The following is a 17,594-nucleotide window of genomic DNA, read 5'->3' on the forward strand; positions in this document are numbered from 1 at the left end:
AAAAAAAAAAAAAAAAAAATCATCTTCAAAAGCTTAAGAAACAGAGCAGAGTTCAGTCTGGAGGATCAGTGTTGACTCGCACAAATCTAGGGTTACCATGGATTTTTTTTTCTCCTTTATTTGAGTAAATTCAAGTCAAGCACATCAAATATACATGTTACATACATTTTTTCATTCTAAAAGCTGCTGTAAATACACTTAAGTATAAAATTAATATAGAAATACCAGCTTCAACGATCCTTTTCCTACAAATCATAGGAAAATTTGTAGTATTTTGATTCAGAAAGCCAGGTTTTTGTCGCAGTTTCTTGACAAGATTGTCTACATGACATCTGAAAGTTAATGTGTCATCTAACCAAACACCGAGATATTTATGTTCTGTAACTCTCAGACCATTTACACACTGCAGTCAAAATGTGAGTGAAGAGACATGAATTCAAACCGAGACAAAGTTTCAAATGGTACACATGCATGTGTTAAAAAGAAGGAGTTAGGCACTTTGACCAACCAGAGCAGAAGTCAAGCCTCTGCTGCAGCTCTTCTGGTAACATATTTTTGTTTTTTCACTCCTCCAGCAGTGATTTCACCTTCCTCTTATGCCCTCTCTCCTGATCCCTGGTATTTCTCAAGTCCCACTGCAATTCCTCCACCTTATCCTGAGCCTCAGTTAACTTTTTATTTCATTTTAACTTTATCAACAGCATACTGATGATCCTGAAAAATGCCAATTTTTATCATAACTTAAATTCATTCTCCTCATTTCATAAATGCCACTGTCGTATACGGCCTGCATCCTGTGAAGCTGTTTAAAACAACTGTTCACTCCCCGAGGTCGACTCCTTCAGGTCTTCTGACAGCTGCACATGAACATCTGGACTTCCTGCAGCTGCTTTTCGTGATGCACCTGGAGATAAAGTAAATTATTTAAACCAACAGGAACAATGTCAGCAGTGTATATTGGTAGTGTTAGTAGACATTACACATGTTAGTGAAAGACTACGATTATAACAAATGATCATGTTTATATGAAAACAATTCCCAGACACACCTCACCTGTCCGGCTGTGGTGTCCAGCGCTAATGAGAAGCAGTCAGTGTCGCTTACCGAAACACGTCACAAACCTGCGCCGCCGGTGACCACGTGGGAAGATTTTTGCAGAGGTAAACAACTGCAGTGGTGGCGCTTGCTCCTTTTCCCCTGTTGGCGAGCATGAAAAAACTTTTTGTCACAGTTTGTTACTGACAGGTCTGAACAAAATCGAGCGAGAGGGTTTCTTCACCAGGGTAGTTTTTCTAGACCATGCCCCACGACCCCGATCCTCCTCCGGCTAAAAAATTCAAGCCGGGGTCCGCTTTCTTCCGTCTCGATAAGAAGAATCCTGGGATGCTGCTGCCTAGGAAGGGGAATGCATCCACTCCGATAGACGTCCAGAGGAAACACCTGCCCATCTACCAGGCCAAAGCCCAGCTAGTGAACCAGCTCCGACAGCTTCACAGCGCCGTCCTGATCGGTGAGCACACCACGCTGTTAGCTAGCGTTAGCCGCTCCAGCGTTAGCCAAAACTGTTCAACTTACGTCAACGTTGAGTAGATTTGAGTTGATTTTTTTTTTTTTTTTTTACTAAAACCTGCATTTGGATACATTTGAAGTCCCAATTTTAAGCACTTAGTAATTCAACAATGTTCGTTCACATGGATAGTTCGACTTAACCCACCAAAGTAGTGAGTACAGTGAAATCTGTCGTTAACAGGAAAAAAAAAAAAAAAAGAAAGTATTAAACATGCTGAATTTAACTTCCTACGTAACTCATTAACGTTAGTGATATTTCTTCTTAAACCTTGGATTGATCTGATTGCATGATTAACACATAACAACTTTATTAAATGGTTTGGGAGAGGAGGTAAGAGCATGCACGGAAGGCTGAGGTTGCATGACTGATTTTCTATGTGTTACCCTGATAGGTTTTTTTTGTATTTAATTTTGAAGGCAATAGCTCCATTTTGACAGACTTATAATAGAAGTTACAGTGCTTCTCTTAGAAACATAGATCATATAGAGGTACATAAGTGGATATTGGATGTTGCATGGTATTTCTAGAATTGTTAATGTTGTATTTCTACTGTTAATGCAGCTGAAACAAGGAATGCACCTATCATATGACAGAGAAAAACCAGAATAACACATCAGCTGCCAACCTGCCAGAAACCAACTTTCACATCACACCCATGTGAACGTTTTTGCACTTAATTTCTACTCAACAAATTCATAGAAAAACTATCCTCTGCCTGTCAGCTGCCCTGTTGATGATCTGACCGTTCCTCTGTGTGTTGCGTCTCAGGGGAAACTGGCTCGGGGAAGACCACTCAGATCCCCCAGTATCTGTACGAGGCTGGCATCGGGAGACAGGGCATCATCGCTGTCACCCAGCCCCGGAGAGTTGCTGCGATCTCTCTGGCAGGAAGGGTGGCAGAGGAGAAGAGGACTCAGCTCGGCAAGCTTGTATGTACATTAAATAGAGTTCCCGCCTTGAAACTCCTAAAAACTTTGTGAATTTGATCAGATGCCATTGAAATGATCAGATGGCATTGAAAGTACTTAATTTTGTTTATTAAAGTATATGCCTTTGCTCTCTTAGCTGTCTCCTAGTGATTGGTTGATTAGATTAAAACATTTTAAAGACAAAAATCAACATTCAGCAAGTCAACAAACCTCTCTCCAGGTTGGCTACACGGTGCGTTTTGAGGATGTCACCTCCTTTGAGACCAAGCTGAAGTTCATGACGGATGGCATGCTGCTGCGCGAGGCCATCGGAGACCCCTTAATGCTGCGCTACACCGTGGTGGTCCTGGACGAGGCCCACGAGCGCACCGTGCACACTGACGTGCTGTTTGGAGTGGTGAAGACCGCTCAGCGCAGGCGCAGGGAACTGAATAAGATTCCGCTGAAGGTGAGAAGGAGGATATCAGAGATTGTCTTAAGAGTTATTATTTTTATATAGAGAACGTGAGCTATTTGTTCATAAAATAAGCCATGCATGCTCACAGATTAAGTTTGTCACCATAGTGCTTCACAATGCAACTTCAAGGGGCTTTACAGAGCTATAGCAATATATATGCAGTGTTTTTATTTCTCATACACAGCTAAAAACAGACACAATCATACACACGCAGCAGTCCATAGAAAACAACCAAACAGGTAAAAGAGCAGATATAATAAGTATTTGACAGTCTGGGAGTAGTGGAAAAGGAGCTCTTCCCGACTCAGATTGTGTCCTGTCAACTCTGCTTCATCTGTTCTTGTCTTTACAATCATCCTGACAATACAGGCTCAAATCCTTCATGGCATTTTGTTACTGTTTTCTATTATGTTTACAGGTCATAGTGATGTCAGCCACTATGGATGTGGACTTGTTCTCTGAGTACTTCAGCAAGTCTCCTGTGCTGTACCTGGAGGGCAGGCAGCACCCCATCCAGATCTACTACACCAAGCAGCCACAGTCGGACTACCTACAGGCTGCGCTGGTCTCCATCTTCCAGATCCACCAGGTAGGCTTCACCCTCACCCTTCTAACATCTTCTATCCAGTGTCGTGGTGGATGAACCATGTCTGGTTTATACTTATGCATCAAACTGTCACTGTAGCAATGCAGTTGTTGTTTATGGTGGTGAAAGAATTCATATTTCAGCTTTTGTACTGCTGAAACACTTAGACTGTAGTGTTGTTGGTTTTTTTTTTTTTTTTTTTTTTAAATTAAATCCATGCTGATGGGGCAGAGATAAAAACAGAAGCAGTTATGTCAACATAATTGCAATTATCTGAAATGTCCACTTTTGGACAACATGGATGGTGGCTAAACTGATATTTTGGGATATTTCTCACCATTAAATCAGTGGCATATTGCAGTCTATATAAACTGGCAATGAGATGTTATAAAAATAAATATCAGATTTGCACAGTTCCTCAGCTTGTCTCGTATTGGCTGACCCCGTCTTGTCTTTGCTGTCAGTGGAAATCAAACACTTAACATGGAAGCAGAAATTTTGATTCAGAAGTATAAACTGACTTTTACTTTTACCATCAGTACCCCAACATAGTTATTTACTTTATTACATGGCAAATGCTACACAGAATGAGCCCCAATAAGGTGGTTACATTAGAGGGGACTAATGAAAAAGTATTACTTTAGTTAATTACTCAGTATCAATCAGTAATCAGTTCTATTTGAGTAGATCCAATCTAATGAAATTCTGTAAACCACGTGAAGCAGACCGGCCTTTGGGGGAAAAAGCCTTCATGGATGCACAGCCGCTCCATGCGCTCTGATATGCATGTGTTGAACATGTGATGTTTCTTCCTGACAGCATAACAGAGTCGGCTCTTCTTCTCTGCATGCAGGAGGCGCCACCATCCCATGATATCTTAGTCTTCATGACAGGTCAGGAGGAGATTGAGGCTCTGGCCAGGACGTGCCGGGACATTGCCAAGCACCTGCCTGACGGCTGCGGTCCCATAGTGGTTATCCCCCTGTACGCCTCGCTGCCGCCAGCACAGCAGCTCAGGGTCTTCCAGCCTGCTCCCAAGGTAAATGCCACTGTACATTTTCTGAGGATGTCGGTGCATTTCTGGGAAAATTATATTCATGACACAACACACTCTCTGAACTTATCTGTCCTTTTACCTTATGGCAGGGATGCAGAAAGGTTATCCTCTCAACCAACATTGCAGAAACATCCGTGACGATCTCTGGGATCAAATTTGTCATAGACACGGGGATGGTGAAGGCCAAGCGCTTCAATCCTGGTGAGAGAATTCATTCTTCATGCACACACATAAATACACATATTGGTTTTACACTTAATAGAACATCTGTTGACATCCAGTGAAACTTCCAATAATAACATTATAAATTTGGAACATGAGGCCTCCTTTAGAGAAAGCCAATTTTTTTCTGATACATTCACAGCACCGGTTATGTCTAAAACTGATGGAATTCTGTAAACTAAACTAAAAAGAATGAACAAAGCTCTCTGTCTCAGATTGACCAACAAACAGGCAAAATTTCTTAATAGCGGGCTACCAATTAAAGATAGTTTAGTCTCTAAATATTATTTCTGGCCATTTTGTCATATTTTTACTGGCTTTTACAGTAGATTGATCTTTATTTACACAAGCACGTAACATTTCCTGGCTCGTGGTAGAGATGTGGTTGAACGTTTTACAGAATTTTCGTTACATAATCTCTTACCTCAACCTTATCACCGTTCCTAACCGTAACTAAGGTAATTCTGCCCATAGTCATGAAATAAGATTTTCTTTGAACTTGAAAAATGTCTCTAGATTAGTGATTTACATTACTTTTTATTGAAATATTTTTATATTTTAGATTGTCATTATATATATATATATATTTAACAATAGAATAATTATCTAATTACTTTAAATGAACACACTGATGTGTTTCTGCATGTTTAGTTCTTTTTTGCTCTCATCTTATTGCGCAATGTTTTGTCTGCCTCCCAGACAGCGGTCTGGAGGTGCTGGCGGTGCAGCGGGTTTCCAAAGCCCAGGCATGGCAGCGAGCAGGCAGGGCTGGCAGAGAGGACGCTGGCTCCTGCTACCGACTCTACACTGAGGAGGAATTTGACAATCTCATCCCCATGACTGTGCCTGAGATCCAGAGGTACAGCTGGGGTTTTTTTTGCCTTACAGAGATTTTCTGCTGATCTGCAGGAATTTAATCATCTCCCACAGCTCAATATATTTAGGTCAGCGTGATTGAATGGCCCGCTCCTCTGTTCTTTTTCCTCTGTGTGTGTGTGTGTGTGTGTGTGTGTGTGTGTGTGTGTGTGTGTGTGTGTGTGTGTGTGTGTGTGTGTGTGTGTGTGTGTGTGTGTGTGTGTTTTCTGCAGGTGTAACTTAGCCGGTGTGATGCTGCAGCTCATGGCTCTGGGGATTCCAGACGTGATGAATTTTGATTTCATGTCCAAGCCTTCCCCAGGTAAGACATTATCCCTCATAAACAGAGGGTCTACAGGTCCTTAAAATGTCTTAAAATTTTACACATATTAGCTCTTAAAACAGTCTTTAATTGAATCCATGAGATCTTAACCTCAACATAACATTTGGCTTTTGTAGATGTTCCATGTTCTGTGAGTGGATTCATATCAGTACCACCCACTATAATACTTAACTTTATACTTAGCTGCAATGTTTATTTAAATGAGAAAATTGTTATTTGTGTAAAAGGCAGTCTTAAATTTCATTAAAACTTGCACTTTCTTTTGTTGGGTGTGGTTCATCCCAGAGGCTGTTGCTCGTGCTGTGGATCACCTGGAGCTGCTGGGAGCTGTGGAGAGGAAGGAGGGGCTGGTCTCCCTCACTGCTCTGGGAAAAAAGATGGCCAGCTTCCCCCTGGAACCCAGATATGCCAAGGTAAGATGTGCCGGGAAATTCATCACCTTCCACAAATAGCTGTTGCGCTCCAGTCTGGGTTTGTGGAGGTTCTGCGTCTTTTGTAGATTTAGTAAAGGAAAGTTCCAGCCTCAGGTGCTGTTACACTGTGATATATCATCAGTTTGGTATGTTTAATGTGATGACGTGTTGTAATTAATTTTTGGTTTGGCCACTTAAATAAATAAATCAATACCCACCCAAATAAACAAGTAAAAAGTACATTTTTGATCTGTGGTTGTAAATATGAAATGTAATATCCTTCCCCAAATTACAAAGACAGTCCATTATGCTCTTTTTTTCTTCAGCCATCGCACCTTTTCCCATTTCTTAATTCCGTAGCATGTGAGGTAAAAATGGTTAACTAATACATTTGTTTACAAAAAAATACAGAAAGTTGGTAAAAATTGAACTGTGGTTATAATAAACAGGAGACACTTCTCTGACTTTCTCTCTCTGTCTCTCTCTCTCTACCTCTCTCCCTGTCTCTGTCTCTCAGACTATCCTGTTGTCCCCGGACTTCTCCTGTGCTGAGGAGATTCTGAGTATTGTGTCGCTGCTGTCAGTGGACACCGTGCTGTACAACCCTCCCGCCCGGAGGGACGAGGTGCTCGCGGCACGCAAAAAGTTCACCTCCAGCGAAGGAGACCACATGACTCTGCTAAACATCTATCGAGCCTTCAAGAAAGTCAGTGGCAATAAGGTGAGCAGTAGAGCCGGGTGACATATCGGTATCTTATGGATATTAATTTGTGACATGAAACTAGATATTGCCTGGAATTTCAAATATTGTAATGTCATGATATGGATTAAGTGATGTCTTTTCCCGACTTTAAAGGCTGCATTACAGTAAAGGAATGCAATTTCTGATGTTATTAAACTGTAGCTGTTTCATTATTTATCTCTACCTGCTTAGTCATCATATCCACATTACTGATGATTGTTCTTTTGTGTAAATATCTTATGAAATCATCCCTACAATATCATCACAATATTGGTTTTGAGGTACTAGGTCCAAAGTATTGTGATTTTTTTTTTTTTTTTTTATGCAGCAGAGCTGGATGATTAGAGGCATAGGTCACATACTATGTAAATTTAGAAAGCACTTTCTGTTGCCAAGATATTGAAGATGAACACGTTGTCTGTGTCTCCCCTTACAGGAGTGGTGTCGAGAGAACTTTGTCAACAGCAGGAACATGAGCCTGGTGAGAGAGGTCCAAGCCCAGCTGAGAGAAATCTGCCTTAAGGTACGCAGTGACAAATCCCTGCAACTCCTCTGCTAAATGAGAGATAGCAGCCCAGTGTTTGTTCCTAAATAACTCATTGACAACTAGTAGATAACACCGGGTTCCCACTCTGACTGGAAAAGTAATTAAGAAATGTGTAATAAGAAATTAATAGTACAAGTAGCAAATTTTGATTTTTGATTTTGACCACATTTGGAGCAGCCAGCTGAATATGTTTTTTATTGACATCTCTGACATGAGCGAGGGAGCCATCACTGGTCAGAACGTAACAGTTTGAGTCGTGCTGGGCGATTATATTGATATTATATTGATATTGTGATATAATACTAGATGTGTTCTGAGATTTTGAATATTGCAAAATCATTATCTGCCATAACTGTTGTCTTTCCCCTTTTTTTAGAGGCTGCATTACAGTAAAGGGACTGCAGTTTTCTGAGCTTATTAGACTTTCTAGCTTTTCATTCTGTTACTTGCCTCTACCTGCTTGGTCATCAAATCCACACTACTAATTATTGTTTAAAAAAAAAAAAAAATCTTGTGTAAATATTATGTAAAATCACTAATAGTTATACCTAATAGTCATCCCTTTAATACCATCAGTATATCAGCATTGAAGTATTCAGTCAAAGTTTTTGCATTATTTGATTTTGGCCATAATGCTCATCCCTGAATTGGAGTATTAACATGCATGATAGAGATGTTGCTAGCAGTAGTCTGAGAAAAATCAAGCAAGAATTGGAGTTTTGAAGTGAAATATGTGTAGGAAGCCTGATAATAATTTTTTATTTTCACATTTCCTGTGCTGACTGTTGATTCACCAGCTGAATTTGAAGCTGGAGTCGTGCGGGGCAGACACAGGGAATGTTCGCCGCTGCCTGGCCCATGGGATGTTCGTCAATGCCGCAGAGCTACAGCCCGATGGCAGCTACATCGCTCTCGACACCCACCAGCCCGTGACCATCCACCCCTCCTCGGTCCTTTTCCAGGCCAAACCGGCATACGTGGTGTTCAACGAGCTGCTGCACACCTCACGCTGCTACATGAGAGACCTCTGTTTGGTAGACGCAGACTGGCTCGTGGATGCAGCACCAGAATATTTCTGCCGCAAACTGCACCCAGCCAAGAGCTAACCAAGGGACAAGCAGGACTGTTGGTGGACCAAATCTCCCCAAGGACACCTTTTGTCCTTTTATCCAGAGACGGTAAACCTGGAAGAATGGAAGAAACCTTTGACTCTCCTTACTCTCTCCACACAGCTGAATCTAAACAACAAACTGGTTGTGCACCACTGCAAACCTGAACACTGGATGTGTGGTACATCTTTTCTGAATTTCTCTACCTCCCAAATGAGATCTGGGCTGGCATGTGTCACCGCAGCCGAAGTCTGCATATCGAGGCCTCACAACCACCACTTTTCTGGACTGTGTTTCAGATTTTAAAACTCTCTGCTTGATATCATTTTAACCTGCCTGTTGGCCACATAATGTTTCACCACCTGAAAAGAAGAATCTGATTCAGGTTTTATGCTTCTGTTCTTTAAAGATTTGCACGTTTTCTAACAGCACAGACGACCTCACAGGAGCATGACACACTTCTTCAACTGAGCATACTTGGCCTGATATGATTTATCTATTCATTCTGTCTTGTATCTGGGTACATATGATGTGATGTGCACAACACGTTAATGTCAAAATATTGTACTGTAACATTAAATCACAAATGCAATTTTGATTCATAAAGCTATTTAGAAATTTGTGCTTTTCAGCTTTACTTTGAGTAATGGGGAAGTCTTAACAAACTTATGTCACATATCATTACATAAATTGTCATGGATAAACTGGATAAAATCTCTAAAATGTCAAGCTAGAAGAAGCAGCCTCATGTTTCTAGGGTCTGAAGGGTTAAAAGAGTTTTACAGAGAATTTCCTCAAACCAGTGAAAATCTTCTTACTCCAAATATTGGTGTAACAACAATTTTCACTTTAATATTTAGTCTCTATGCAGCTCCAGTCAAGTTGGCTTGTATATGACCTTTTCCACATCAAAGATTGTATCACCGGCTCCCTAAGTGCATGCGTGTCAGAAGTAGCATGCCTAGCTCTCCACAGAAACACCGTATTCATGTCAAATAATCTGTTAAGTCCTATCACAACAGGCCTAGGTGTCCTCTTCCCTGTTAAATGTTGCACAGATCCTCCTTCAGTCTTCACATAACTTACAAAAAATGTATGCAATGCATGGAGATCATAGCTGTAGATCTGACCAGTCAGGTCTTTCATACATCAGAGAATGTAAATCAGACAGCGTCGAAGGAACAGAATGGATGCTCTTCTCTTTTTCTTTTCTTTTCTTTTTTACACTGGACTCAGGATTGTACAGGGGGTAACTGAATAAGTTAGAAAACATGAATTTCTGGTAACTATTTTCAAAATATCAAACACCAAATGCATCTCTGGTTGCTGTAGAGATTTATTAGACTGTTCTATGGAGGCTGTATGAAGTTATTGAATCTCTTCTGGGTCATGCAGGCCATGTGCTTAACAGGCTTTTTGTTATTCATGAAAGAGAAATTGACCTTTGACGTCTGCATGCACTATTATTGTAAAGTTTATACGATTTAAACGCATGTCTTTGATGAGTATATTATGATTTATTATGGTTACTATGAGGATTTGTTACAGTCTTACATATTCACCTTAATTTCTAATAAATATTAAGCCACAGTCACATGGTACAGGTTTACATCAGCATGGCAAAGAAGATTCAAGAGAGGCAAATTTTCCCAAGATGTCCCATAGACTTCTGAACAGCTGTTAAAAAGCTGCTGCTGTACTCCCATCAGACTTTGAAATCTTATGCAAACCCTAGATTTGAGGACTTTTTGGATGTTGAACGATGCACAACACAGAGGTTGAGTTTTTCCCTAAGTTCAGCTGTTTTGACTCATGTTAAATTGACATCCTTCCAAATTATGCAAGACTGAATGAATGACCACTTAAAACATCAGTTTTCCCCTTTCTTTTGCAATAGCTATAAATAACTTTTTTTTTTTTTTTTATTGCAGTCATTCATTATCACTTGATGTGCTACTCACAACATAAATCTCTGACTAGTGCCTGTTTCCTTTAGATGATTTGACCATGGATTTTAGTAAGGTTAAACTGAGAAGGGTAGCTCATTTGAGGTATATCACTTGTCATCACCGCCAATGTGTTATATTGTCAAGTTATTGATGTATTGTACCATTTTTTTCCACAAGGACAATGGACATTAAATTATGAGTCCCAGGTTGGACTGAGTGCATCCAGATGTAGAAGTCAAAGTGTAGAAATGCATGCAATTGTGGCCAACCCATCTAGTAATTGTGTAATATAATAATTGTATGTTTTTTCAGACAATAGCATCCCACCACACTGAATGCCTTACAACTTTGTAGTATTAAATTGTCAATAAAAAAAAAAAAATACAACCACAGCCAAGTGAAATTCATATTTATAGTAACAGATGAAATGCTATTCTTTTAGAAGATGGAAGAGACCCTGTTCTGTTGGGACACTGTCACAGGAGCTAATCTTTAATACTGTGTAAAACTGTGTAACTTCACACAAAGAATAAAGCTGTTACTGTATTTGCAATTTGCAATAAAGATCGCACAGATTTAACCAGAAGGTCGGCAAAATAATTATAAGTGAACATCTAACTTAATGAGCATTTAGTGTTATTTGACCTTTGTAAGTTTCATCAAAAATTAAAATGTGTAATAGCTAAACACAGGACTTTGATGTCACACGCGGGTGTGTTGCAGTACCTAAACCTAGCCACAACGGGCGCTCTACCATTTGCTATCACGCAAAGAGGTTTCACAATCTTACTTTTATTATCCACTTTTAGCTTTGGGGATAATAAATCATTGTCATTTATCACATAACTTAAAATGTCTTACGTGTGTGTTAAATGAGTAATTTTGGAGATAATGGCAATTTTACTAATAGCTGTTGCTCTCCATAAATTGCACATCCGGTTCAAATGTCGTAGTAGGAGAGGTCAATGTGTCCTTCCACACGTGTTTTTCTGTAATCTTCAGGCAAGAAACACCTTTGTGAGAAGTGACGCCTGGTGGTGTCATACGAGTTTATTTTTGTATTTATACGCTGTAATATCACCGTAAAGTCATGCTAAAGTCTGTTGTCCGTGCGGTAGGAGCGGCGGTGCGCCTCTCCACAGCCACCACGTCCACAGCCCGGGCTCTGCCGCTCACCAGCCCGACGTTGTGCGCTCCGAGCTCGGCAACAGCCCGGCCCTTCACCCGGTCCCTCTGGATGATGAATAATAACGGAGCCTCTTCAGGATACAGGACAAAACTGTTCAGCTCAAAAGTGTTGAGTCCGTCAGTGTCGTGTGGCTGTGGAGGTTTGCACACAGAAGGTAAGCTCGGTTATCGTCCTGTACTGAAGTAAAGTGAGATACTTAGCTTGGTAGCTAGCATGCTGTCTGACATGTTTAGCTAGCCCCGACATGTAACATCTTTTAGGCGTTCAGTCGTATATTATCTTTGTAATAACGACGTCTTGGTCATTGTCAAAGGCACACAACTCGTAAGGTAGAACATATCTTAATTAAAGGACGTTTACCGCTCCTTAAGAGCCGGCACACATGGTCCATAATGTAGCATCATATAGCAAGTTCAAGGTTTTGGTTTTGGTCAACTTCACCAAAATAAAAGCCGAGGAGGACTCGTTTTGGTGAGGAGAATATGAGGCAAGGGAGATCTTACAGAATATTGCTTTGGTATATTGGATGTGTAGGCCTACCGCCGGGTTGAAGAGGGTATCCCAGCATCTCAAAAATGTCTTGAAGTCAAGTTCTCACTTTAGGACATTAGCTATATTGACCAAGGTTAACTAATGGGGTTTCATGTGATGTTACATTAGAGAGAACATATAGTCCAGTCGTTTTATGAAAAAACCTAGGACAAATTGCAAGAGTAGCAAGCTCAAGTGATTTTGTATCCTCAGTTTGTCCTGAGTGAGGGAAAAAAAAGTCCCAAGGAATCCCATCGGTGGAAAGTTTTGAAAATCACCTACATATGACCATATAATACCAAAAACACCCTTTTTAACACACAGGTGAAAGGGGTTCAAAATTTTACTTTCAGATATCACCATAAAAATTCACAAGTTGATTACACACACAAAGACAAGAAAAAATATAGTAACCTTTTTAACAGTGAATTAAAAGGTTACTATATGTATAGTAACCTTTTAATTCACTGTTAAAAGGTTTAAATATCTGTTCTGGCATTTATTCCTTATATTCCTTATTAGTGCATATCAAATCAAATAAAGTGTGATATGCATGTGTAAACAGAATAATTCAAAGAACTTGTAGTTGATTTTTTTCTTGTCTTTTGTGTGTGTAATCAACTTGTGAATTTTTATAGTGATATCTGAAAGTAAAATTTTGAACCCATTTCACCTGTGTGTTAAAAAGGGTGTGTTTTGGTATTATATGGTCATATATAGGTGATTTTCAAAACTTTCCACCAAAGGGATTCCTTGGGACTTTTTTTCCCCTCACTCAGGACATACAAAACCAGTTGAGTTTGCTTCTCTTGCAATTTGTCCTAGGTTGACCCCAATTTTGGCCTAAAATTACTGGACTAATAATGTAAAGGGATAACATGGGTGGCAGACTTTTTTTCTTAATACATTACTCTTTTGGAGTACTTTGTGTGCCTGAGTGTGAGTGCCTTGATGCCTACATTTGTTCAATAATGAGGGAAACTGAGCATCTATAATTCCCCTGTGCCTTAGTACTCAAAGTTCTTATTTTACCTGAGGAAACCTATGCTGACATTAATCAAAGTGTAGCTGGCTGTGATCGGTCAATCAGTGTCACAGTGCTGATGATGGGGTGTCAGGCAGCTCAAATCAAAACCTCTTGTTATTACTCATAAGGGCAAATGACTGGGGGTTAAAACTTCCAGTCTTTATATACAAAGATGGGCTGTAAAAGCGATTCATGCATAATTTGGCAGATATTCATAATCCAAGTTGAGGTCATTAATGAAGTCATATGGCCTCCCAATTGACAGCGTTTTTTTGTGTTGAATCCAATATCTGTGTATTGTATTTCTACCAGCTCCATGGTTCATTAACTTTTTCCACTGCTGACAAAAAACTACTGTGTCCACAGTATTGCACTTTTCAGCAAAGCAGTTGCATCATGTCTTGTGACCATCATGCAACTATTGTGGGTTTAGAGTTCGTTTTTTTTTTTTTTTGTTTTTTTTTTGTAAAGAATGGTGCAATAAATCTTTAAAGTAGTTAAATAGTGTAAGAGATCTTCAAAACAGTGAAGAAAGGCAACGAAACAGAGGTTGAGCAGTGTGTGGGTTTGGGATAGTAAGCAAAGTGACAGTAGCAAGTGTAGGTCCCATAATGGAACACTGTCAAGTCCATAAACAAACTTTGTCCCCAGACAGAAAAGTTATGAATTAACAGCATCAACGGGAACTAGGTGCAGTTAGAAGCACCAAAGACAGTCAGACCTTCATCATGTGGAAGAGCAGAAAAGACACCTGGGAATGCACAGATGTCAGCTGGAGACAGGGGAGAAGGTTGCCTCCTAAGCTTTCACTAATAGAAACTAATAGATAATGGCTGCTGTCAGGGGTAATTAGCTTAATGAAACGTAAGTTACAGATCCTTGCCATGACAGATGTGGACATATCCGCTAATCTTTTTTATCTTCTGAACAGGTGACAAAGCATTTGGTGATTTCCTGTCTGATGAAATCAAAGAGGAGAGGAAGATCCAGAAGAGTACATCACTTCCTAAAATGTCTGGAGGATGGGAGCTTGAGATGAACGGCACAGAGGTCAAGCTCATCAAGAGTGTGTCTGGAGAAAAGTAAGGCTGTTGTTTAGGCTACAGTTAACCACTCAGTTTTGTCATCACGACACATTCACCCACACTGAGCGTTTGACACCTGTCCTCTTGTTACAGAATCACTGTCACATTCAACGTCAATAACAGCATTCCTCCAAGCTTTGACGAGGAGGCAGATCAAGCACAGCAGAAGCCAGCGGAGGATGAGGTAGGCCTCGTGAACTTGTTGAAACGTCACTCAATAGCATGAAAGATGCATGTGAAAATGCTCCTAAGGAAGCTGGCAGGGTCATTCTTATTGTGAAATGAAAGATGCAGCGAAAATACTTGCAAATACATCCACATTATCTAGAGGTCATTTCTCTACTATAATGGCAGTCAAGTTTTTCATGAGCTATATGAAAATGTAACATTTAAATCCAAATCAAATTTTAACAAGTTTTATACTGCTACAAAGTACTCAGTGGCGTTTTAAAATTGGCTGAAGGCAGTTACATTCAAAATAAATGTTCAACAATTAAGATACATTTTAAAACCAGAAACACTCAGCTAATGTAAATTATGCTGATATATTAAAGCATTTGTGTGAATATCAAATGTCTGTTCACTGAAATAAGTGCATCTTTGAGGAAAATGCCTGAGTCTCTGTTTCTTAAAATCCAGGTGTCAAAATGACATCCAGTTGAGCCTGTGTGATATGTAATCAGCTGCATGGAAAATTGATTGAACACCATATCTGCTCATATCATCAGATGGAGGGCAAAGCAATAATCTCACTAGTGACTGTTAGAGTAGGACGAGAGGAGAACGATTGTCAGGCTGTTAGTCCGTTTCATTTTAGGAGGCAGTCAGTCATCTAGTTAAGAATTACGGTATTAAAATAAACTAGCACAAATGTAGCTGTTCCCTTAGATCAGGGGCGTCAAACTGGTGCCATGGTGGTACGAGAGGCTGCAGGTTTTCATTCCAATCGAAAACTCCACCAGGTGATTTCACCCCTGCCTAAGATGCTTCACAAATTGTGATGTTCAATTTCTGTGCTCATCCAAAAAAAAAAAAAAGCATTTTACTGTTACTGCTGTAAAAGATAGCATCAAGAGGCTGATTTTCGTTTTCTATTTAGGGGGATTAGGGACTTCCTTCAAGCATGAAATGGTTTTAGGCACGAAAAGAAACAATGAAAGCTCTTGTTAGACAGTAGCTCAGTTTACATCAGTGATGGTCATTTAATTTAGTTTAACTTCTACGTCTTTCAGAACATAAAAATTGCTCTGTGTTTATGTTGTTCATGTGTTCATTTTGTTATTGCTCATTTCTTCAGATTCATTTTTTTTCCTCCATCTACAGCCAGAAATTGTGTCAACACCCAATTTTGTTGTTGAAGTAACGAAACAGGCTGCAAAACATTCCCTGGTATTCGACTGCCATTATCCTGAAGATGAGGTGAGTACCGACCAGATTAATTTGTTCAGGAATGACCATGCCAGGTTTACCAGATTAATTTCACAGTGTGCCTTGGTGCCTTTCCTCTTGAACAGTCAATCAGAAATGTTGGATTTGCGTTCTTTAGATCAGTCATGGTGAAGGAGAAGAGGAGAGTGACATCTTTGCCATTCGCGAGGTCAGTTTCCAGCCTGAGGGAGATTCAGAGTGGAAGGAGACCAGCTACACACTCAATACAGACTCTCTGGACTGGGTAAGGTTTGAACTAGAAAATAAAACATGCTGTAAATCTGCAGAAAATGTAACCCACTCGACTTTTTGGCCAGTCCTATCCACCTTGGTGAAGGAAATCTGCGGTGGAATTCCATTGTTTTTTGACTTTGAACATTTGTTTTGCTGTGATTGGTTGTTTAACTGTCCAGTGTTTTGACGTGTTTACCGGCAAACACGCCACAGTTGCTTTTCTAAAGCACCTTTGCATTACTTTGGCTACTCACATGCAGTCAACTATCAACTATTCCTACAAAACTCCACTTTTTGCAAACAATAGTGTTTCTTATAGCAGTGTAGTATTACACATTGAATTAATGAAGCAGAGAGCCGCAGTGTGTTGAACATGACCCATGTTTGCCAATGAAAAACTCACGTAAGGGTTTTTGTGTGTGTGTTTGTGTTTGTTACAGGCCCTGTATGACCACCTAATGGACTTCCTGGCTGACCGGGGGGTTGACAACACATTCGCTGACGAGCTGATGGAGCTGAGCACCGCCATCGAGCATCAGGAGTACATCAGGTTCCTGGAAGACCTCAGTAGTTTTGTCAAATGCAAATAATTTATTGATGGAATTCCAGTTAGAGTTCGTGTTTCTTCAACATACATGTTGGCTAAGTTGGAGGTATTATTACCTTTTAAAAAAAGCAAATATTAAGGCACAGACTGAAACACCGACGTTTGACACTCTAAAGAGACTGATGGATGATGACTTGTGTCAGTGACAAACCTGTTTGCTAGCAGTTATCATGTTGATACATGAATGGAAATGTATTCTCTGTGTTTATGTCTGTATTTTTCTGTAACTTAATTTACATTAATATATGAAGGTCATATAGAACGCATTCATCATGACAGGATGTTCAGAAACCATCTGGAAAGATATTCAGTCTCCAATCTTGGTTCAAGTCTTACTTCTGCTTTGTTTGGCTTGACGAGGGGGTTCATGTTCATAAATATTAATTGCACTGTGTTAGACCATTGGAATAGCACTTGGATTTTGAAATTGGCTGGTATACATATTTGATGGTTCAGCGTGCTCACACAACCAGAAGTCTGTCCAATAAAAACTGTTTGATATTAATGGCCCTTGGATTTCTCTTATTATTAATGCTGCTTGAGATGCAGCAATGGTTCTGTTCCATTTACTGAAACCTAACAAATGACTGAAAAAGGTTACTTTTTCAAGCAATTTTTCCTAACTTTCTGAGACTAACATAATCAGGTTTACTGTGTTTCTTAGAGTCTTAACCTTGAAGCAAACTGAATGTAAGTAAGGGTTAATTTTGAGAC

The 17,594-nt window shown here is 39.9% G+C and overlaps 2 protein-coding genes across 2 annotated transcripts; both read left to right on the forward strand.

Moving 5' to 3' along the window:
- Nucleotides 1-1,104: 1,104 nt before the first annotated feature.
- Nucleotides 1,105-11,161, forward strand: dhx33 (DEAH (Asp-Glu-Ala-His) box polypeptide 33). Its single transcript, XM_030068938.1, has 12 exons — nt 1,105-1,510; nt 2,339-2,499; nt 2,720-2,947; nt 3,375-3,545; nt 4,396-4,581; nt 4,689-4,800; nt 5,521-5,680; nt 5,910-5,998; nt 6,305-6,432; nt 6,950-7,153; nt 7,611-7,697; nt 8,519-11,161. Exons 1-12 carry the CDS (start codon nt 1,300-1,302, stop codon nt 8,825-8,827), a joined length of 2,046 nt encoding a protein of 681 aa, XP_029924798.1. The 5' UTR covers nt 1,105-1,299; the 3' UTR covers nt 8,828-11,161.
- A 708-nt stretch (nt 11,162-11,869) lies between these two features.
- c1qbp (complement component 1, q subcomponent binding protein) lies at nt 11,870-17,385 on the forward strand. The gene is made up of 6 exons (XM_030069652.1): nt 11,870-12,122; nt 14,458-14,608; nt 14,705-14,795; nt 15,935-16,030; nt 16,158-16,283; nt 16,714-17,385. The coding sequence occupies exons 1-6, from the start codon at nt 11,870-11,872 to the stop codon at nt 16,861-16,863; spliced, it is 867 nt and encodes a 288-aa protein (XP_029925512.1). The 3' UTR covers nt 16,864-17,385.
- The last annotated feature ends 209 nt before the right edge of the window (nt 17,386-17,594 follow it).

The sequence above is a fragment of the Myripristis murdjan genome, chromosome 14 (genome assembly GCF_902150065.1).
Source record: "Myripristis murdjan chromosome 14, fMyrMur1.1, whole genome shotgun sequence".
NCBI lineage: Eukaryota > Metazoa > Chordata > Actinopteri > Holocentriformes > Holocentridae > Myripristis > Myripristis murdjan.